The following is a 23,793-nucleotide window of genomic DNA, read 5'->3' on the forward strand; positions in this document are numbered from 1 at the left end:
CCTTCAGAACTGTAGCCTGAATTTGAGAAATACTGAGCTCCTGATTCACCAAAACACTCCACCAACACTAAAAAGATACCTTTTCCCCCTTTAATATCCTGTGAGGTTTCTTGGAAAGAAATATGTAATTTGGCAGAAATTGTAAGGAAAATAAGAAAAATTAAACTTAAGTAAGTTATTCAATTATTATTGGAAATGTTATTCTTCATATGTCTGTTTAATTGTGTGCTTGACTCCTTCAGTTATGCCAGCAGTAACTTGGAATTAATTATAATTTATTGCCAGCATAACAACTGACTCAGTAACTCCACTCTCTACAAATTAAATTGCTAACAGGAAATTGTTCTGACATTATTAGATAATAAAAGTAAATGTTACAAATTGTTTTCACCCTTTGCATTTTTTCATGTTTTACGTAAGTTGACTGTTCAATTATATTTTCCTTAAATTGCATCTCCCAAAGTGGAGCTGTAAATGCTGTTTCACAGGCTTCGCCTTAATTCCAAGTAAAGAATTCTTCAAATTTAAATGTCTTCAATCTACAAATAGTGGGATCAGTCACAGTTTCCCAGACCTCAACCTCTGCACTATTCCTCCACTGACCTGGTGGGTGGAGGTTGCTGCACATGGGAAATAGATCATTTCATCTACATTTTAACTTAACAGCTGTCAGCGTGTAATATTATCAGTCTTTGCATTTGTGTCTTTTCTCAGTGAGGATGTTTGTATAGACTGTAATTAGTTTTGATAAATGAATGTTTGGCTTTCTGGCTGGCTTTTTGGGCATATGTAATAACATGAAAATGTATTTACAGTTTAGCCTCAGTTTCTATCAGCATAAAGCATTTTTATATTCTAAAGAAAACAGCAGTTGCTTGCATAACAGGAAATTTATGCTCATGGTATAAATTCTGAGAATATTTATGTTACAGAAGGGTTTCAGTTTTTTTTTTTTTTTGCATGTTTTTGCCCTTTGAGTAAAAATCACATCTACTTTACATCACAGATTGTCTCACTGCACAACCAGATGCTGTTCTTAAAAATTCTAAAGGATGTTTTTCAACATTTCAGTGAAATGAATAGTCAGACGCTTGCTACACTTGTGTCATCCATCATAGTAAACATAACACCAACAGTATGATTTTTTCCCATCAGCCTAAACTAATGCTGCATCAAACAACAGTAATGAAGACCTGATGTTCACTGTGAGGGATTAGAAAGCTCAAGCAACTTTCAAGCAAGTACACTGTGTTACCTACTTACTATACTGATATTAATAGCATTCCCATAATATTCGTTTTGTGTCTTTTGAAGAACACCAAAAAATGACTTTATTTTGAAACTAAACTTATGCATTACACTTAGTTATCCAGAATCCACTCTATAATATTGTGCAATCCTGTGCAGTGATTAGGGTGATGTATTAGTCTGGCAATAAGATCCCTGTCATGATAGAGGAGTTATGATTTGATATATTGCCTTGTATGGTTTCATAGGCCTGTGTCGTTTGTGTTCATGCTATGAGTGGAAGAGTCAAAATGACCAAATATAACACGACTGTCTAAAGTCAGGGGTTTAAACACGCCACAAAATGAACCATAGCCACAAATCTTTGCAAGTAAACAATTAATTAAAAATTGAGTGTTTCTGAGAATCAATACAGTATCATAGAAGAGAATATTGTGATATTCGAGTGTAACAGTATTTTCTTACAGCTACATACGATTTTTTGCTGTAATGGAGCAACAGTAGGCCTCTGAAGCACTGCACATTACATGCACCAAGCAGCCAAATTACAATGAAACCTAAAGGAGAACAGAGTCAGAGCACAGACCCAGCAGTCTCCCTGCCTCCTCAAATGTCACAGCACCGCTGCAGAAACACAAACAGAAAGGCAGCTGAGGGTCACGCCAGCAGGCTGACACACAGCCTCATGTAGACAGAAAGAACACAAAACCATCCGCAAGCTGAGGCCAGGAAGGTTTAAGAGCTGGCAGATGATCATGCCCCTGCTTCTATTATCACACACACACACACACACTGGTCGTCTGCAGCAATGCTGACTGGAAGAAAGACTAGCCAACATCACTGTGGGTGTAACAGGGTACTTCCTGTCCAAGCTCAAAGGGAAATCTTGAAGGAACACCACACTCATCACTGCTGTGCTCCACCCTGTGTAAACCTTAAATAAACTGTGTTTACTGCTGGTTGTCAAATTGCATGTTCGAGGCACCACTTTTACCTCATCAGAAATGCTTTGCACTCTTAAATATTGTACCCACTATAAAAGTTGCTGCCAATTCTGGCTTTCTTCCACCAGCTTTGTTTGTAACAGCTGAAAAATGTTTTTTTTCTTTTTTAATAAATGTCCACAAATTGAACTTATTTTGAGCTCTAACCTGCTACAGGTTATGAAACCAAAACACCTTTTTTCCCCATGTACAAGCCTCAGCTGAAATGCCCTGTCTGCTCCCCTCCCAGCAGCACCATTCCCTTTCAGACAGTGATAAAATAGGAAACCTGGGAATCCTCGCAAGTGCAGGCAGTCTGATAAGCAGCTGTAACGACTTACGTGCTGTTGATAATCTGGAACCTTTCTCCTTTCCTGAAGCTGAGGTCGTCTTCTGTCCGCGCCTCGTAGTCATAAAGTGCCACAAAGAGGGTGACTCCTGCAGAAGGGATAAAAACACTGCGTCAGCACTTGACAGATTACCAAGAGAAAACGAAGCACTGGAAGCTGTAACTCACTGCTTTGAATGTTGCTCAGTCATGTTGAATTCAAATTTTACAGGTGGTGATTAATGGAACTGAATGGAAACAGACCATTGGGGAAGCAAAGGATGTTTCATGTCCCCTTCACTTCACTCGGTGATACTTTGGCCATTTTAGGCGACTATAGTGCTAATAAGCAAGTGTTAACATGCCAAACCAAGATGGTGAACGTGGGGAAAATCCTCGATAAGAAGGGGTTTGTACAATGTGCATTTAGCGTAAAGCCTTGTTGTTCCTAATGTACAGCTTCACAGAAACACTAGTGTCGCTGTAGACGCTTCAGGTCTCAGCACGCTTTATACAAAGTGCTTGTTGAATCATCCTCTCCCTACACCAGTGACTGGCCATGTTTGTGGAGGTGTCACAGTAGGCAGAATTTTAATTTCTCTTTCAAGAATGAACAAATAAGTACAACTGGGTTTTTGCCTTGCAGTAAAGACATTCAGAACGGCTATAATCGTTTCTGTCAGTATATGTGGTCAGACAGCATGACTTAAGAACTAGTTAGTTTCAAGCATACTAAACTCCTTTGTCTTGTTGTATTGTTATCCTGTGCTCTTTGTACTTTGCCACTACATCCTCCCTGTGGTAGGATGGGCTCCATAATGGCAGAATAACCTTTGGGGAATCAAAATTCTTCCCACAAAGTACTGTCAAGTTACCATCTTCTTGCTGTGTCTTATCCCCTGTCCCACATCTCCCTCCACTAATCCTTTTTGCCCTATTCACACCCTTAAAAAAAGAATAGTACCTTTCATTTTATCTCCCTGTAGCACTTCTCTCACAGGATTATTTTCTCACCCTCACACTAATGCTTACTGCTTGCTTATGGTAAAGGAATTTAAGCTCACTGAAGGATGTGTTAACAGATCACTGCAGGAGGATAGCAACAAATGTAATTGTGAGGTGGAGAAAAACTCTTATTTTAGGTGTGTGTGGTAGAACATGTATATGTATATAATTGGTAAATACAGAAATATAACAAAATGATTCCTGATTTGGAGATATGACAACAGAAAAAAAGCAGAAGAAAACTTTTTGCAAAGTTCATTCACTTACTTTTAATTGGGGTGACAGCTAAGCCAATAAGAGCACAATGTCATTTAGAAAACATGCACTGACTTTGAATTCCCATAAAGAAATTGTGCATTTTCAAACCGAGCTCCGTGCAGTCTGAGCTTTCTGGAGCAGGGTCCATTACAGCAACGGAACCTTAAAGCACTTGGATTGGCTTCACAGCTTATTCATGGTGGTTGCTGCTCAGGAAGGAGTCACGTCATTGCTTTCAATCAGCCAAATTTGGCGTGGCAAATTTTAGCACATTCGTGATTTTAAAAGTGGTCTGTGAAGCGAAACCACTGACTTACATTGATGTCTGCTGTAAAATTTAGTTAATCAATTTTTTTATGTGCACGGTGAAGACTGAACTTTCTCAATAAAGACCAGTGTTTACCTGAATAATAAAAAGAGCTAAAATTGAAAGTGTGCGCATCCAAAACGAAAATAAATGCTGTGTGCACAGATGAGGTATGACTTTTCTTGTTTGACTAATCTGTGTGTTTACAACCTGTCTGATCGTACAACCGCTCATGTGTCCTGAACCATTAAATTTTAATGATGCTGCCGTCTCTTCCTGGATCTTGACAATTAACTTAGTGAGTGAAATGTTACTATTACGAGTGAAGGAATGATGGCAAAACAATATTATAAACACGATGAGAGGTTTGGACCTCTATCTGTCTCGTAATCTCAGGTTGGTTTGATTTGTCTTGCCTCATAACAGAGCACATGAGTGTCTGAGACAAAAGCAGCACTTAATGCAATTTTGTCAGGTCTGATTTGACTGCAGCTGTTAGGCTGTTTCATGCCTCTGAGTGTTTGACAAATGGAAGTTGAATGGGCACTTCTTCAAAGTCCACTTCAACTCTCTTGATCACATTTATTCAAGTCATTTCACTTCAGACACTCTCACCAGGCTGGGGAACGATGTTGATACGAAGAGACTGTGTGAGGCCCTCGCTGATGGGTCTGCAGATGGAGAGGACCCGCTGCTATGCATGTGACAACAAACAGAGAGGAAGCAGAGCCGAATGCGAGAAAGAGCGTGTCTGAATGAAGCACTTTTCTAACCTTCAGAAGATAACAAGGCCCTGAATGCATCACAGCTGTGGTTTGCACTGTTCCCATTAGGTCAGCAGAGGTGGGCGCGAGGTATAAACTGGTTTATTGATTTGTTTTTGAGTTGTCTGCTGGGATCCTGCTCAATTAATTACATAAGGTCAGAGGACTAGGCTGTGAATTTCCATTTGGGGAAATGACATCAGCAAAAAGATCAACTTGTAATCAATAATTCTTTGATGCCAACTGCAATTTAGGTTCCTCTGCAGTATGACTGAGTAAGGTTGATTGTGGGTGTTAGGCAAACAAGCTAGGCAGCTGTGTTATAACAGAGAGCTGAGAAGGAGGGGCAGTTTATGTCCAAATTTCTCCACCAGGAGAAAATTAAAAAGCTAAACCCCTCTCTGCTCCTCTGCCACTGTGTGGATTTGGATTATACAGCACAGAAAATAATCCACACTTTGACGAAGAGGACTCCTGCGGAGTGGAAACGCTGAGTTCCTCTGCAGAGCAGACTGAGCTCAGTCAAACATAAAGGATATCCTGAGTAGGAATATTCCCCCCACCTAAACAATAAGCCCGGCGCACAAAGCCCTCTGCTAATGCCAGCCGGACGTTCCTGACAGGGCCGGGCTGAGGTCGGCGGTGAAGCTGTAGCAGACGATGTGAGATGAGGATTGCTGGCATTTTGGGATGCCAAAGGAAGTCTTTAATGGCACAAAGAAGCATTAAGAGTTTGTGCTTTTGCATGCGGAGGTGTATGTGAGTGGGCAGCTGTGAGCTTTCACTGAGTGCACAGAATGCTGTAACTGTGTGGGAAAGAAGTAAAAAGAAACGACCTTCACACTCCAATACTTTTCATCTTCTGATACACAATAAAGATGCATTACTCTAAGAAGTACCCTTCAAATGAATTATTTCCTCCCTCTCTGTTCTTTGCAAAATACCATTTGTCTCTTCTAGCCTTTGCTGTCTGTTGTAGCAATTTATAGGAAGTGGTTTGATCAATGGAGCTGTCTGTTTGTAATTTTCAGTCACCAAGGAGTTGACTGGTGTTCTGCTTTGCTTCAGCACTAATTTCTTTTTTCCCTTCACTTGATTACGTACTTTCACTGCAGTGCTTTCATTCTAAGTCACTGACAGGCACACCTGGAAGATATTTTTGATACAACAACTTTTTTTCCATTGGTCACACGATTACTTCACGCAACACCACGAACACCAACGCCACTCTGAAAGTGTGCTCTGATGTTGTCACAATGCTTTTGGGTCCTCAAAGTCTTTGAACACCTCACTGAACTGACTTTGTAAAGTAAAAGCTTGTTTACAGGGTTTAAGCCAAATTTCTCAGTTGTCAGTCTCACATGCAGGAACCGATTCCCCTCCATTTCACTCAATACAGCCGTGCAATATTTCAGTCGTTTGTTTTTTTTCCCCCCGGTTTTTAAAAACACAAACACAAATCTTGAGGTACGATTGCTTCAGGTGTTGCAGTCTGCTTGGATTCTAGGGCTCACTGCAGCACTTTAATCAATGTAAACTTTATTTGATTTTACCTTTTTCACTATACGGCTAATAGGATCACACTTGTTCCTGACAGGACCTGAGGAGAACCTGACAGCTGAAAAGCTTATTCTCTTTGTTGAACACCACCAGATGCACTGACAGTACAATCTCCCTTCGCTGAAACAGCCTGGAGGTCCTAAACCTTAAAGTCATCTATCTGTTTACCGTCTATCAATCAAGTTTACATTGGATTGAATATTTAAAGGTCACCTGAAATTAAACTGCTTTTGTTAATCTGCTCCATCATACGTATCTGCTCTGTAAATCATTTGTTCTGAAATAACTTAAAAAAAAAATCACAATCAAAAGAAATAAACTTATATTTATTTATATATTTTTTTAGTATGATCGCACCCTCAAGTTTTGACACAATGGAATATTGTCTATCTATGCAAATGATGATGATTTCAAGACAGCAAATGACATCATATCTTGCGTAAGTCTTATTCAAAAACAGGAACACATTTCATGTCTTCCTTGTTAGCAGTTGCAACAGCTGACATCAGTTTGCAGTCTTCCAGAGAGATTCAGAATGTGAAAAAGGAAGTCTGCAAATGTGACTAATTGCAACGCACATGACACTTTAAAGATGACCTCGTCTGTGAATGTTTCTGCCTGAGTCAGACAGGCAGAAAAAAACAACTCCCTTCATACCATGCTGCTTCTAGCCTTCAAACTTTTGTTTTTATGGTGACTGAGAGATCCCCAGCAGCAGAAATTACATGCATTTAATAATATGAGACTATTAACAACACATTGTAAATGTAAACATGATTTCAGTTAAAACTTGAAAATATAGAGCTTTATTTAGAACATTTTATATTTTATATTTGAGCAAAAAACAGAAGAATGCAATTTACATCAACAGTGGTTTTCACACACTTCTGATAATGACAGTTCCTAACTGTCTGAGAACATCACACATCCCTTACCTGTCCCACCACGAGTCCTAAGGGTTCCGGTGTGAGAAGAAGTGCTGACCCCGCCAAAGACAGTCATCCCCTGTCCAACGGGGGCGTGGAAGTTGTTGTAATTGGGGATGGCAGTGACCCCGAAGTTAGGGTAGTGCTGCGGTGTGGGGTCAGCCCCATAGCGGTAGCCCGCTCCCTGGGAGATGCTGGTGTCTCTGTCGTCTGTGAGTTTGGTTGCTTCCTTATCCTTGCATTGCACACAGCCCATTATCTATAATCTGTGGACGACAAGAGAAAGAAAAGACATCAGGCTATTTGAGATGAAACCTGTTTGACTGAGTGATTAATCACGGAAATAGTAAGAAAATACTTAATCCACTACATATAAACAGAATGAAAAGGCAGTAGTGTGTAAAGACCCATTAGATCATGTGATGGCGGGAGATCAAATCAACAAGGAGAAATAAAATGTGATAATGCGGGTAACGGATTCAACTTAAATAGCAGAAGCTGGACTGGTGGGTCGATAGGATGAAACATGCTGTCTGGACTGACAGAAAAGCTCCAGACTGCACAGCAAGACCAAACTGAACAAAATTCATCACCCTGTTCAAGGTTTTCATCTCACACTGCTTTCTCTACAGATGACATCCTTCCACTGATGAGCACTCAGGTTTGAGAGGCAGGGACCTTTTTTATAGCCTGACACAGCAGCTTGGTCTCTGGAAGACTTACACAAACAATGTGTCTCTTTTCTTGGTCAGAAGAAATAAAGGCTCCCATCACACTTATGTCAGGGAGGCTGGCCAGAGAGAAGGGGAGACGTGGAGGCACAGCGCTGTGCTGCCAACATCACGCTGTTGATCTTAATAGAAGCTGGGGGGAGGCCAGAGCATCTGCGACTGGACGCTGGTTTTATCACGAAGATGAACAATCAGTGTCCGCCTGAGCAGCTGGAAGAAAGAATCTTCACCTGTCTCCCACATGTTGCACACTTTCAAAGCATTCAGCTGCATTCTTCACTGTTAAATCATATAATCATCTCCCACAATCCTCTTTATATCAAGAAAGGAAAATCCCAACTTTATACTTTACAAGCAGGAAAACACCATTTGACACCAAAATTAGACTGAATATGCAGGCTTTCAAAATGCTAAACCTACTAAAAATAGGCAACTCTTTTCCCCCTTAACCAGTAATCAAGATTTTTTTTCTAGTGTGTCAGGTTCAACATCACAAACACACCAAGAGACGGGGAACAGCAGAGAGCAGCATGGAGGAATCTCTTTCAAACCGAATAATGTTCGACCACTGTGTGAACAGAGACAATCTTCAATGCATGTCATAGCATCGAGTTAGAAATGTGTGTCTACCCGGGTGTCCTGTTTTCCACACAGTAAATCACAGTTGGAGCCAATAAATATCCATGATTGCTTAAGAGTCATTTGACCTGGAAATGAGTGCCAACTTCACCCTTTCCCACTGAAGACAAAAGCCAGCTGTTAGTGTGTGTTTTTGTTGTGGTCCAGTGTGAAAGGGGTATCAATTGCAAATACAGAAACAGCAACATAATTCAATTTAATTGAATTTGTTTATATAGCGCAGGGCAAGGTGGGCAACAGAGCTGGGCTCAGCAGATTCTACGAGCTGGACTTCTTGCTTTCAGAATACTGAGTGATATTAGCTGACTTGCTATGTCTTCTGTTGTTGCAGTTGCTTGATGTTTGACTGTGTTTGGTTGTAACAATGTTAGCAAACAAACAAACTGATATTAGACTCATTTCTTTTGCAAGAAGTCATGTCCAAACAAATCTATGTGTCCATACATAATGGTGCATAGTGAATTGCACTAAATAACTGAAGACTGTCAAGAACTCCAAGCAGAGATTTGTGTTGTCTTTAATCCATTAGGAGAAAGACGACTGACATTACTGAGAATTTGCTTTTCCCGTGAATTTTAACTTCATTTGTGTTACTTTTTGGAAGCCAGACTCTAGTGCTAATTGGTACCATTGCTGCATCTAAAAAGGGGCACTTCACCGATTTTACATGTAAAAGTCAATTTTACATGTAAAAGTCAAGATCAGCCTCTGTTCCTTTGATTTTGACCATTTTCTTTGACAAAAAGAAAAAAAAAAAAAAGAAAGATTAAAAAGTAGGATTTTAAAATTTTTACAAGCCCACCAACTTTAGATGCAAAACAGAAATAAACAGAAAAGAGTTGAACTAAGTTCTAACTTTGCTTTTGTAATAAGAAGAAAATATTTGGTTGCAATGAACCAAGAATCTATCCCCTGTAGATGGTTAGATTGCAGTGCAGAGAAGACATTTCTGATGTATACATGTGCTTTCTGAAATACCTCATCAATATTTAATTTATGACTAAGCTAAGACAGTCCTTCCTTCAGCAAAATTAAATGTGGAGATTTGAAAAATAACATGAGCCACACCACAGAAGGGCAGAAGATTACCCTTGGACAATTTTATGTACTCCTCGAAGAATGAAAGCCACCTAATGGCTTCTCTGCTAAACAAGGATGAAAATAACTGTGGCAGTATGGTTTATCAGCACAGACACAATGGGCAATAAATCCAGGCTCTCCTTGGAAGACAAAGTGCCGGTCTGGCCTTCAGCTCCTGTCTGTCCTCAGTCTGTGTCACTTGAGAATATATTTCACTTCCCCCTCTTTCAGTCTCCCCCTTGCTTTCCTTCTGTCTTATGGCTCAGTTGCCTCATCTGACTGCAGTAAGAAGCAGGACATTTATTCACTGGTGACACATTGTGAGGACACGCGGAAGAATAATGAGGGATGAGTGTGGGCTTTCCCTTCTTAGCAGCAGCAATAAACAAGTGGAGGATCATAGAAAGGAAACTTGCTCTTCTACTAGTTGACAATGTCAAACAAGCAGCTACTACTACTATTATTATTGTTACTACTATTGTTATCATAATCACCATAGTACCTTCTGTATACTTCATCATTATCATTATCTATAGTTCCAATACTTCTGGTATTATCCTTCTCTCTCAACCCAACTGGTCAAGGCAGATGGCCGTCCACATTGAGCCGGGGTCTGCTTTGAGTTTCTGCAGTTTTTCCTCGCCACTGCTTGCTCATGGGGGAATGTTGGGTTCTCTGTATTACATAATTTAATTAAAGAGTTTGGTCTAGACCTGCTCTAATTGAAAAGTGTCACGAGATACCTTTTGTTGTGATTTGGCGTTTTATAAATAAACTGAATTGAATTGATTCAGTTGACATGAAGTTTACTGACAGACTGACATGAAGTTTACTGAGCACACTCATGCTACCTGGAGGATAAACTCTTTCTAGTTTGGACATTTTCTTTAGTGCTTCCCTCAGGACAAGCTTTCCAACCCCCAGTACAGAACTTCCCCAGTCTTTTGTCACCACTATACCAGCATGCTTTAAACATGTTGCTGGCATCAATTTAATGAAGCAAAACAAACAGGTAATCCTGTTGACATTCAGTGCAGATTTTTGGGGTCAAGGGTATAGCATTCACAAAATAATCAAAAGCTACTCCGGTTAAAGGCTGGCTCTTCTTCTCTAGCAATTAGAACAACAGGCTTGTACTGACTGACACACCGTGACCGCTCCCTATCAACATAATTACAGACTGATCTCTCAGATGGCACACTGGTGCAGACAGAGGCCGAAATGCCCGTCAGCACAATCACAGGGGTTGTCACAGGAAGTGAGTGTGCTGGAGGGAAAGAAATCTTACCGTATCATTTGTTTATTTTTTTTTTTAAACCAAGCAAGAAAACAATGTGTTGTCTATGCCAAGAATGAGCCTTCCAAACTGAATAACCTGTCTTTTCTCTTTGTATAATCTTGCATGTCCATTCTGTGCCTTCTTTTTCATGTTAGCATCTTTCAAGCTTTAACTGAATATACATGTTGAATAAGAGAGCAGAAAAAGTGCTTGTGCACCCAGTTTTGGTTTACAAAACTTCCAAAATGTCAATGCAGGTGATTGAGCAGAAGTATAACACTGCAAGGAGACAGACTGCACGAAATAACACGTCTCATATAAGGTGCCTTCTGGAAAAAAACTTGACCTCTTTGTCGACGGATGTCTTAAGCAGATGCAAAGGGGATTATGATGAGTGAAAGAGCACCTCTGTGCAGCTTATAATCGTTTTGTTTGACCCATGTCGACAACCTGGCATCAAACCAAGGAGGTGGAGCAAAATGGCTGGCTCATTCGTGAAGCCGCGGTGCAGCAGCACACGTCACAACGACTCTCTCAACGAGGGCTGTAATCCTGTGTGACAGGACGTGGGGCAGGCAGGGGGCCAGGGAACAACAGCAGCAATGCTACGCTTGCTGCAAGACTGCAGAGCATCTCTAATCATATATGCTCACAGCAGACGGCAGCACTGACTGACACCACAAACCACTCTGCATCCTGACTCTTCACATCACCCGTGACTGTCAGAGGCAGCCTGAATCGGCTTTAGGAAGGGAAGCAAATGTATTGATCCCTCTGAGCCGGATGGAAAGCTGTTCCTGTGCAGTTGTTAGATGATAATCTTTGCAGTAGGGGTGACAACGGATCAAGTCTGTTTTCAGGGAGAGATACGGCTTAGCATTACAGCCAGTTCATATAGAGCTGGATGTGGGTGGTTTTCATGGATTTATGATTCTGATTTGGGGCAGATCATAAGCGATGACAGCGACAAAAGCACGCACACACACACACACACACACACGTTACATAGACTTAGATTCATTTCCTGGAGGCTTAATCGCCACCTAACCATAACAACAAACATTACTTACCTAATCCTAACCCTTATCTTAACCTAAGCCTATCCTCAACCTAACCTTAAAGCAAGTCTTCACCCTAATATTTAATGATTTCTTTTGTCCCCATAACTAAGGCGGGTCACAATATGACTGTAAACAGATTTTTGTCCCCACAACTACAGGAATACACACACATACACACACACACACACACACCTACACTGCTACCAGAGGCCTACTTGGGAATATTGTTGTTCTACTCTCCTATTCTAGTGGTCTCTGCTAACAGAGATGAGCCTGATGTCGGAGTGAATGAATGAAGTTAAATGAGACGGTAATTCAGTTTGTTTGCACACAGATATTAGGGGTCGGGTATCATTCGAAAGTTTTCCATAACACTGCTGGCATGATCTATGTTCCTGTTCAAACATCAAAACAAGACTGTTCTCAATACCTTTGTACATGTCTCAATACCTACAAATAAGTTTTTCACTTTAGAATACCAACATTTCAAAGCACAAGATGAGCACTTTGTCTATGTAAAATGGAGCAATGTTAGTTAGTCACCCTTGCAAAACCTTACAGACTTTTTTAAATTCATGTTTCACAATTACCGGCTCATTCACCAGCTGTTGGGCTACCAGCTGACCAGAAACACTCACAGTACTCAAATTCATATTCATAGAAAATAGTATTCATGCAAGTGTACAGTGTGGCCATTATAATCTGATAATTCTCACATATTTTGGTTGATCCCAAAAGGACTTAAATTTCATAAGCAGTCCTATAAACACAAATGAAAGAAAAAAACTAACATTAAGTCTGTCAGTAAGATGATAGTCACTAAAGAGACTCCAGTAAAGGTTCATGTGATGGACAATTCAACACGTTTGCGTTTGAAATATCCACATCAAAATCCTTTCTTCGTCCCTCAACAACCAATACCACATTCTGAAATTCTGTAGTTATTGTGTTTTTCTAACCACCACTAATCAATTAGAAGAACTGTTGTGGTAATCAGATTACTAGATTTACATTAAATGCAGTGTGCTTCAGTCCAAAGTCAGCCGTGACAGTTATAAGCCCTGTTTGTCCAAGTCCTTCCTCTGCAGCCTTCTGCAGGCCCACTGAGGGCCAAGCTCATCACTGACTGCTCTCTTTGAACTGAAGGCTCTTTCATCTCTTTATTTCCCCCTTCCTTCCCTCCTTTTCACGCAGCCCTCTCTTCTGATTAATTATTCCGCCTTCGCAGAAAAAGCAGCCACCTGCTTGCCGTAGGGTGGTTTTTTTCATCTGTTTTTCTCCCTGTCTCTCACTCCCCATTGCAGAGGGCTGCAGGGAAGGGAGTACACAGGCAACTAAAGCCACAACCAAAACTGAGGAAACAAAAGCAACTGTTGTAAAGAGTCCCTAAAATGCATACATTTTCATGTATGAAAACACAAATTATTCTCCTTTCGTCGACTTGTATACAGCTTTCAGCATGCTCTCATGATTCATATCAGAGCATGCACCTCCTCCCATGTTTCAGCCACTTTCAACATATCAATGAACCCTTAGGGGAAAATCCAATTACAGAGCATTACATGACCAATACTGGAGTGAGATCTATAATTAGTTAAGGTAAAAGGCTATTTATATAACACTGGGTGGACAGAAATTCATTAGGTTCTTTAATTGGAGCCAAAGACCCAAAGCATTTGAACGTGTAAAGAAAGAGATTAAAAGAGTAAATGAAAATGAACTGAGAATGAAAAAACGTGTCGTAGGTGTTTGGGTAGGGGGTCTGTAGAGGCGTGCTCACATCCACGTGCAAATCTGGGTGAATAATTCATGGGCCGGTTGTGCAGAGCTGAAGGTATGTCATCGCGTTTGGGGCCAGTCGTCGAGGGAGACGATGCATTTATATTTGATGGGGTGGTGTTCATTAGAAGCTGAGGAGGAGGGGTGAGGTAGCTCTAGGTGGTTGGTGAAGGAGGAGGAGGAGGAGGGCATGCAGTCATATTAACACCTAAGGGAAGGATTTTTCCCTCCCTTTGGTCAGTGCAGGACTTAAGTCAATCCCAGCGGGATGGTCTCTTGTCTGAATGAAAACACCAATGACTTCAGGAGAGTGGAAACAGGGTGGGTGGAGGGTGGGGAGGTGGACTACTAATTTTTTCACAAAGATTGGAACATTCATGTGGGAGCATATATCCTTGACAAGGACACATTTAATATACTGTATTACAACTGTGCTGCTGGAAACACGGAAAATGCAACAGATACACAAATAATTGTTTTGATGCTGATTAAAGATGTAGAAAAGTATCAGCAGTTATATACTGTGGCCTTTATTACACATCAGTGGGCTGTGTTTAGATGAACATTACTTGGAGCATTACACATCCTACAAAGCAGCTAGGATGCTAATAGAATCAGAATGTAGAATATATAAAGCACAATATTAATTTTCTAAAATGGCATCCACTTTGAGTAAAGTTACACATTTAACTCAGGTAATTCATTTTGGAGTCCTCACCAGCTGACAAACATAGAGCCAGTGATCACTCTACTTTCACATCTCCGCAAACTCCTAAGGGATCTGTCTGGCCCTTTAGCTGCATGACACTTCACTGGGTTCACCGGCATGCGCCTAACTGTGTTTGCCTGTCTGCTGTTTAACAAGTACAGCAGGTTTGTCAGAGCCTTTTCACAGTAAACAACTGCCCACTGTGGTTAGAATAAAGCAGCAAGAGCAAAAAACGTGAGAAAAACGTACCACAGCGCTGATGGGAAACATCAGAGACTAGTACGACACACCTTTCCCATTACGCATACATTCGTCACTTGAGCTACTGCTTATATAAAAATATTTAGTGCAGCTTTGAAATGTTGACTGCTTTATCTCTTTGTAAGTGCAGTTTGTGTTACAATATACAACAATTGCAGTTTTCAACACCGCTGATCTATTTTGCAACATAGATGATTAGGTACCTTCACGTGTTGCTTTGAAAAAAACGAAGTGCTGCTTGTTTGCATTTTTCATGTCTGACTGCTGATAAGTTAAATGACCCAGAGAAGTAGTGACTGTAAGTGTAATTATAATGCTTAAGAGTGAGTCCTCTTTCATGAGCCGTTAATACTCATTTTCCTGCTTCCACTGCATATGGCTACACAAGTATCAGTTTAAGCGAATGCACATTAATGCGGGGTGACATTAATGAATATAATTGTAGCTTACTGATATGCTGCTACAATTATGACTCTGTCACGGTAGCCTTTCAAACAGGATCATTTTAACTAAATCAGTTCATTTCAATACAAGTATATTTGCGGACGTATGCCTCTGAGGGGCTGTGGACTGTCCCGACAGTGCTGACCTTTGAGGCAACAGCTGGCCTTTGAGAGAGCCAGAGAGACCAAAATGTGGGGAGTTATTACGACAATTGTGTGGCATCACCCACAAGTCATCAGAATGTGATAACACGAAGCTGCCAGAACTCCTCCCTATTCCTAATTCTAAAACTCCTTTGTTTACAATGGCCTTCTTTCCAATACTCAGCCAGCATGACCCCTGGAAATGCAATTAAACCTGCTTTTTCTCACCCTGTTGTAGTACAGACAACACGTCATGAAATAATTATTCACTTCACGCAAACCTCGTGCTGTGCACTTCTTCGGAAGGCACACCAAAATAGAAGAGGAAGAGAGAAAGAGAAAGAGAGAGAGAGAGAGAGAGAGAGAGAGAGAGGCAGGCAAGGAAGAGCACTAGTACTGACAAAAAGGAGGAAGAGCACGATTCGACGGGAGGCGAGGGGGAAGGCAATGCACGATGAAATGGATAGACAGTAAGATGGTAAGATGGGCAGGGGAGGGGTGAGCGCCCAGACACTTGACAAAGGAAGCAGGGCTAATGATGGGTTCTGGCTGTCACAAGCTGCACCCCCTCTCTGTCAGGGGAAAGCCTCGTCTCTGCACTTCCCAGCATGCCGTCCTGCTAGTGTCATGCAGCATCCCGCAGAGGGAGGAGGCCATGTGCCAGTCAAGGTTAGCCACTTGCACAACAAACACAGACACACAGAGGAACGCACCTACACAAGCATCAAATGCACCACACAAACACATCCTCTCTGCATCATTTTCTCCATTATTCATTCACATGCACACAAGCAATAAGCATGAGTGCATCTGGCAACTTGGAGTGATGCTCAACTACCGCATGAGCTGCAAGTTACCTTACTGTAAGCATCTCATGATAAACATGGCAACAGCATCTTGTTAAAAAGCTGGGCCCATGCAGGTGACTCATCATTCGTTTATTCATCCACTGGGTCCAATCACTTGGCTGAACTATGTCCTCTACTGCCTCACATCTCATCACATCTAAAGCCAGCTGTGAAGGTGGATCATTAATCGCTGTTCGTTGATGGGAAGACAGTGTGTAGGAGAAAGATGAGGGGGGGAGAGAGAGGTGGGACACAATAAAGAGGAAGATAAATCGGAATCTAAGCTGGCAAAAGCTGGTTGCCTTCAAAAGTAACTAAGTCAACTCAACATATTAGTTAGGTACAATAACATGAGGTTACAGGTTATGTTACAAAAAGGACTAACACTGGTAACTAATATCCCCACATTTCTAATACCTGTTATATTAGTGTTTAGGGTAATGCATAACATTGTCCAGCTCTGCACTGGATTTGTGATACTGTAAGAAAGTCAACATATTGTTTCACAGTCCTGCGTTCTCTGTGTTTACAATAGCGATATGTGCTTACTTCTTCCTGTCTTAGGTGACATTGTTATGTTGGAGTGGAAGAGTCAAATGGCTGAAGATAAGATTAAACGCAACACAAAATGAACCATGGCCACGAATATTTTGATACAGTATCAAAAACCATAATATCGTGATATTCAAGGATATCCATATTAATATTACATCCCTACTCCATACATACATATATGTTTTTTTAGTATCACATAAAGAGATGATTCTTTTAAAGCAATGTTCTGCCTTGGACCTTCTGAGGGCAGCCCCCATTCAGACAGGCTTGGCTTCATGCCGCAGTGTCACTGAGGTCACCTGGCACATCATAGAGGAAACACTGCCGACACAACACCACTGCTGGAGCAGCTGTGATCCCTACCTCCAACCAGGCCAGCCTTACCACAGTGAGGCAAAGCAGCCTCCCTTTTCCAGGCAACCAGGATTTGCTGTGGTGAGCAAAAAGGAAATAACACACAGCTGACCAGAGACATTTACTAAGAATCACTCGGCTGGGACTGAAAAGGAAAACCTGGGCATGGCTATTTTTAGGTGGCCTGAAAACAACTCTGTTACAACTGTAGGCAATTATTTAAGACCTTGGGATAATGTCAGTGAAGGAGAAAATCTTAAAATAACTAGAAATAAAAGGGACAACAAAGACACATTTCTCACATTTTAGGAAGACATTTTTTTCCGCTTTAACTAGCCGGCTTTACCAGACATAAGTAGCTGCCACTTGCATTCCCAAGGTCAACATTAGAAGAGTTAAGCTCTCCATTTTGGCCTTAAGTAAGCATTCCTGCAATTCAAAAGCTAGCTCCTGCACCGCGAGGTTGCAGTTTATTTCAAAGAGACTGGATGGAGTAGAGTCTCTAAAGCAAATGATCCGGGCTAGATTATCTTGTTTTCATAGCTCTTTTTTTACAGCACATGTCCCTGCAGGAGGTGTGCCTGAGGATGATCCAGCCCCCCTCATTAAAAATCACATACTCTGTCCTGCTTTTATCACTCTCAGTGTGAGCTCTTTGGAGCGTATAGGTTATCCCTCAGTGTGGAGACGATAAGGACCTTTGGGGGGGGGGGGCTACCTCAGCCAGCAAATAACAATAAAGCACAAAAAAACTGGGAGAGTCAGGTTTGGGCATTAATGTATCTCCTGTTTTATAGACTTGTTTATGGATCATTTCAGTCAGCGGCATCTCTTCTCTGGCTGGGAATATGAGCTGCGAGCTGTCAAAGCTGGAACAACCCTTCCTCCTGCTGCCTGGCTCATCTGTGGTTCCGCCGGGGGGAAGCGGAGAGGCCACATGCTTGTCTACATTTCTTCCTGCTGGCTGAGCCCGGATCACAACAACACCAGCCTCAACTATTTCTGCTCCCATGAACTTCTTTTCTCTTTCAGCTTTCTCCGTACTGTACGGAAGGGAGCTAGCCTCCATCCTCAATGCTCATGTCAGTCAAATTCAAGATGGGTGGGGCTGGAAGTGACACCATTGTGTCAGGGCAGCTCAGTGTCAGCAGCGGCAAACAACAACAGCACCAATAATGATAGGAGCAGAAGGAGGACGACAGCAGACTCCTCATGATCCACCAAGGTGGAGATCGAGAAGGCAGATAGCGACTCAGCTCTATAAGTGCTGAGTTGTTAGCCTTCAAGCGTCCAGATTACCACTACTCTGGTCTCAGCGGGATTATCTGAGCAGTTGTCCTTTGTCATCCTCCACCTCCTCCTCAGTCAGACTGCAGGGATGAAAGCTATTGGCGCTGACAAGATTAGCTGATTAATTAAATGAGATAGTAGTAGATAGCCAAATTATCCCCCTGCCGTCTTGTGACCTTGTTTGGAACCAGAGACCAGAGTAATGATCACCTGTACAAACTTGTTATCTGCACGATAAGAGCAACTTCAAACGTAGAAAAATGTATGTAACATGTATTTGGAGTTTTTACTTTGGCCCATGTCCCATCTGCTAACATGGAGGGGTGGGGGGAAAATAAGACCTGTTCTGCAGCCAGGCACCAGGGGGCGATCCAGATGTTTTGGCTTCACTTTATGTACAGCCAGTGGTTGGAACATTGAAAAAAGAATCGGACCTATTGACCTGAACAGTAAAAAAACAGAACAAAACAAAAAACACTCAATCCATTGCTAACACCGTGCCATTTCTTTTTCAAATGATTCACCTTCGGCCAATTGGACAGACATCAGCTTACAATGCAAGTTAATTGTTTTGTTCACAAAATTAAGTTCATTTTCAACACCTAATAAAATCGAAAAATGAGAAACATCCCAGAAGCTTTGTTGGCGATATACACTAACTTACAAGAATGGATGCAAGGAACTTACAGCTTTGTGACTGCTGCTCATGTAAAATTAGCAGCCTTTCAAATAATATATATTTTTAGAGACTAATCAATCAATTAATGACGTGTAGATTAGCTTATTTTTTATTGAAGCCCTGTAAGTTCTTCAGGTCCACATGCAGGCTCTCACCCAATAGATCTTCTATATCGTGTTACAGAGAGGTAATAAAAGTTGTTCCAGATGCTCTGTGTCTTGTGTGCTCCTTGTGGTCTGGCTTGGTTTTATTAGTACAAAAAAAAAAAAAAACGTGGAAGCTAGGAGAGAGGGCTTGTGAAGCTTCATTAAATGGCCTACAAGGTTACAAACACGTCAGCCAGAGGCACAAAATTGGGAGAGCTGCTTGATGTGATGCCTGTGGACGTGTGCTGACAGCTGACCTTCTGTTAATAATGCAGCTGTATCCAGGACTTGACCTGGCAGCCCCCACACTCTTTCCTTCCCCTGGGCTCCGGATGAAACAACACCAATACAAGATGCTGCCTCTGCTCTCCTCATTGAAATATTCATCTGGTCCTTTTGAGAAAACCATCAATTATCTTTCCATTTCATTGGACTGCTTTTCTTCCATGGAATGAGGCAAGAAACCGCACACTTTAAATTTTGTCTTAAATTTAGTTAGATTTGTGACTTAATTATTTATATATACATGCTGTGACTAAGCAAATGACAAGCAGTCTGTGACAGCTGGATGATAACATTTACCAGCGTGTTTCAGAACACTGGCTAAATAAATATACATCCAGCCTGCTGCTCCTGTGTGCAGCAGGACGCACAGCTGAATTATGGAAAGAAAGCAGCACATGTGTAGAGGAGACTCCTTCAGGGTCACTCTATAGGGACCCTTCCAGGGATAGCTTGACATTTTCAGGTGCTTATTTGTCTTCACCAGACAGTTACCACACTGGGGGGAACAGGACGTCTCATGTTTGTCCTACAGATATTCTAATAATGGCAAGCAGAGCCCTCGTCTCCATTCTTTTCAAACAAAATTGACAGTTTAAAACTGCATAGTGTGATGAGTCATTCTCAAAGTTTCCATATTAAAAAAAGTTGAGATGACTCATACATCAGTTCATATCATCTTAAAAAATGTAAACACACTGGTTAACAAAGTCAGAACACAGTGCTAAAGAACAAATGTCTAAGTAAATACAATGACACCATCAAGGAAATAATGTTCTGTAATGGATATGATGACCAATAAAGGTACAATGTGTTAATGTGGGCGACTTTCCATCTGAGTACAAATCAGACATTATAATATTAGTATTATCTCTTACTCACTAAGATGACTAGTTCTTACACCCAGGTATGCGGTGTCACGGCAACAGTTTCTGAGAACAGTAAAACTCATCACAAGTGGACAACTGTCGTTAAAATAGCTTTGAAATCATAAGTCGTTGAAGTCAGTGGCTGTGTTCTTCTAGTTCCTGCACTGAACTGTGACTATCTAGAAACAAAAAACTAGCCTGAAACAAAACAAACTAAGGAAATAATCTTTCCTTAGGCCTATTTAACTTATCATTGTTTAATATTTTCACTCTCTAATGTTATTTTTATTCACCTATATCGGTATGAACAGACACCGAAGTTTGAGACTCAATACAACCAGTTGGCCAACATAAATAAACCATAGTGACGCCTCTTGTGTCTAATAGACAAGCTTAGTGATTCTCCAACAGCTCTGCAGATACCTTCTGTGGTGCGGACAGTACACTTATCATCAGCCTCAGGGAATGGTCAGCTCAGCAGCTTGATGGTGGGTCCAGGGGGTGGAGAACACTGAGTTGGAGAATGAGCTGATTCTGTAGAACAAATGAACTATGAATTACGGACTGACCGGCCTGCTAGTCAGCAAGATTATGTGAAGTTTGAAAACAGAAGAGGAAATATCATGATTGTACTACAATCCATCTGAATTGTAGGGGCCAGATTTGGCCCAAGGGGCACCAGTTGATGATCACTGCTGTATAGTTAGAAAAACCTGAATATGAGAGTTGTGGGATGAAGCCCTCTTGCAATTTTTCAGTTGTGGCCACAGTTGAAAGTGCAGCTCAAGGACAGCCACAGAACTCAAAGGATCCAATGTTTACTTACAATACAGAAATTTAAGGTCATATCCCAAATCTCTCAAAGGATTCCAAAAACTTATCACATGCTCACCTTAAAATGACTTCTTTATTGCTTTAAGAGAAGTACAAAATGTTGAACCAAAATCTGCCCTCTGTCAGAGTAATCCATTCACAGGTGAAGAAAGAAATTAAAGTGTCCTATGCTGTGAGCCACAGAAAGACATTGGACTGGAGAGCAATGGGAGGTGCTTTATTCATCTTATGTTGATGAGTAAAATATGCAGGACAGCCTTGCTGTAAGATGACTGAGGACCTCCTCAGCCTGATGTGATGTTGAATGCATGCTCCACAGGACACAGGAGGACGTAAACCATTGTTAGCATGCACTGCTGCAGTTTCCCCAGGTCCTCATCACAAAGGACATCACTGTCAGTATTCACTGACACACTGTATGTTCTAATTACACATTATTAAAAAAATAGTCCAGGTGCTGTGCAGACAATGACAAGCACGTCCAGACACACTGATACTGAACAGATGGACTTGTTTCATACTGGGGACACACGGTTATCAGCCACGAGTTTAAAGTTACACCTAAAGGGGCAAAATGCTAAAAGGAAATACCACTACGAAACAAAAACAAAGCAGAGCAAGGCTTTCTTCACCACTGACAAATAGCAAAAGCTACACCAACTGTGCCTTTCAGCTTGTGGGTGCTGCATCTTTCTACAAATGTGCAGATTATAAAGACGGTGCAACACACTGCTGAACCTTGCTGTCAGCGTAGTCATTATATGACTGCCTCAGGATGTGGTTCAAATCTTGAAAGGTGTAAAATTTCCATTCGCTTCACTCAGACTAACGCTGTAGAAGAGCTGTGTAATAATATGGCTCAGCCCCAAAACGTTCCATTCGGAGGAAGGTTGTTTTCCTGACTTCAACCAAGTCAACCAGTCATTCTATAAATAGACCAAGGAGGCCTCTGTGCCCTGCTCCAACTCTGCATTTCATCATCACAGCTTCACTTCAACAGCCCGACCTGGACTCAAATGAAGCCGTGGCACATGTCAGCAGTTCGACTCTGGCTCATGTCACCCCCCCCGCTCCACCTCTCTGTCCGGCCTCAAACAGCAGGAGAAAAACACTGAGCTTACTCTGAACTATACTGCCATTCACATAATACTAAACTATTATGCCACCAGATGCATGTTTTATTAGCTAGCAGCCACATGCATTCTTTATGGCCTATGCAGACAGGATGAATGAGTTTGATATCATACTGCTTTGTGCTGTGGTAACTTCCTTTATTATGCAGACAAAAAGACAGTGTCAGAGGAACCACACCTTTGTATTCACACATATCTGGTGTTTAGTTTACATGCTGTCACGACAAGGAGCGAAAACGGAATTGTTAAAAACATGCTCATTTCAGATGACGGGGTGATGATTTCAGTTGAGGATCATTTTTAATCTTTTTGGACAACAATGAAGATCCTCTACAGCACAGAGGAAGAAGATACAGCAGGCCCACGTTACTCACACAAAACTTGTTAGTTAATTTGTTGTGTTTTGGAAGTTTGAGTTAATGGAGAGCCGTTTTATTCAAAATGAAATACCTAAATATGGCTATGAAATAAATCCAATAAATGGATGAATATATTTATTTATTTCAAAATGATGTTTTTCATGACACTACATTGATATATTTCATGGCACTGTTAGTTCATAATAAGATAAGATAAGAACTTTGATCCTATTGATCCTAACTATTGATCCCGCAGGAAATTGTTGTGCCAGGGTTGCAATACAAAGAAGCATACAAAAGTAACGTATGCCACATTTATTTGATGGCTCATGAGGGGGCATGGTTATCTTCAGGCCAAAGCAAATGTACCAGACAGCGGAAGTCCTTGTGTAGAAAAAGCCAAAAAATACATTAACTGATGTTGTCAATCTAGACTGAAGGTATATTCAGAAACTGCATGTTTCTGCTTTGTGTTTTTCATTTCACTTTCTTTTTTTTTTTTTTTAAAAAAAGTGCCAAACAAAACAACTGACACAGTGGGAAATTGAGCCACTTCCACCTGATAATTAACTGATGTCTGTTTTTACATCTATTTCCATTAAGTAAACAACCACAGGGAAGTAATGTTAAAAATACAAGGACAGCTGATAAACCTTGGAGGGTGACATCACATGTGCTGTCATGGATGCCCATTGTCGACCCAACATAGTGATCTGTCTCTCCCGCCCCGTTGCTAGGTTACAACATTCCTGAGCACAGAGAGTACCTATGGGTCCTTGCTCCGAGTCTGGGCAGTGGAAATGATGCAGTAGCCATAATGATTAAAGATCCTGTGAACGAAGGAGAACGAACTGTGGACGAGAGAGAACGTGCAACATCACTCCTGTGAGTGTGTGCATGTGACTGTGCGACTTCAGACGTGAGAATGCGCCGTGCCTC

General features: G+C 41.3%; 1 protein-coding gene across 5 annotated transcripts in view; it reads right to left on the minus strand.

Moving 5' to 3' along the window:
* Nucleotides 1-23,793, minus strand: part of fynb (FYN proto-oncogene, Src family tyrosine kinase b) — a 65,706-nt gene that overhangs the window by 20,425 nt on the left and 21,488 nt on the right. For 4 of the 5 annotated variants that reach the window (XM_046372497.1, XM_046372498.1, XM_046372495.1 and 1 more), the window contains 2 exons: nucleotides 7,389-7,645; nucleotides 2,573-2,669 (listed from right to left, as the gene is read on the minus strand). In XM_046372497.1, coding sequence (XP_046228453.1) covers nucleotides 2,573-2,669; nucleotides 7,389-7,635 — 344 coding nt within the window. In that variant the 5' untranslated portion in view covers nucleotides 7,636-7,645. Of the gene's footprint in view, nucleotides 1-2,572; nucleotides 2,670-7,388; nucleotides 7,646-20,951; nucleotides 21,063-23,793 lie in introns of all 5 variants that reach the window. The other variant, XM_046372496.1, reaches the window with a different exon arrangement.

This window comes from Scatophagus argus, chromosome 19, assembly GCF_020382885.2.
Source record: "Scatophagus argus isolate fScaArg1 chromosome 19, fScaArg1.pri, whole genome shotgun sequence".
In the NCBI taxonomy this organism is placed as follows: Eukaryota; Metazoa; Chordata; class Actinopteri; family Scatophagidae; genus Scatophagus; species Scatophagus argus.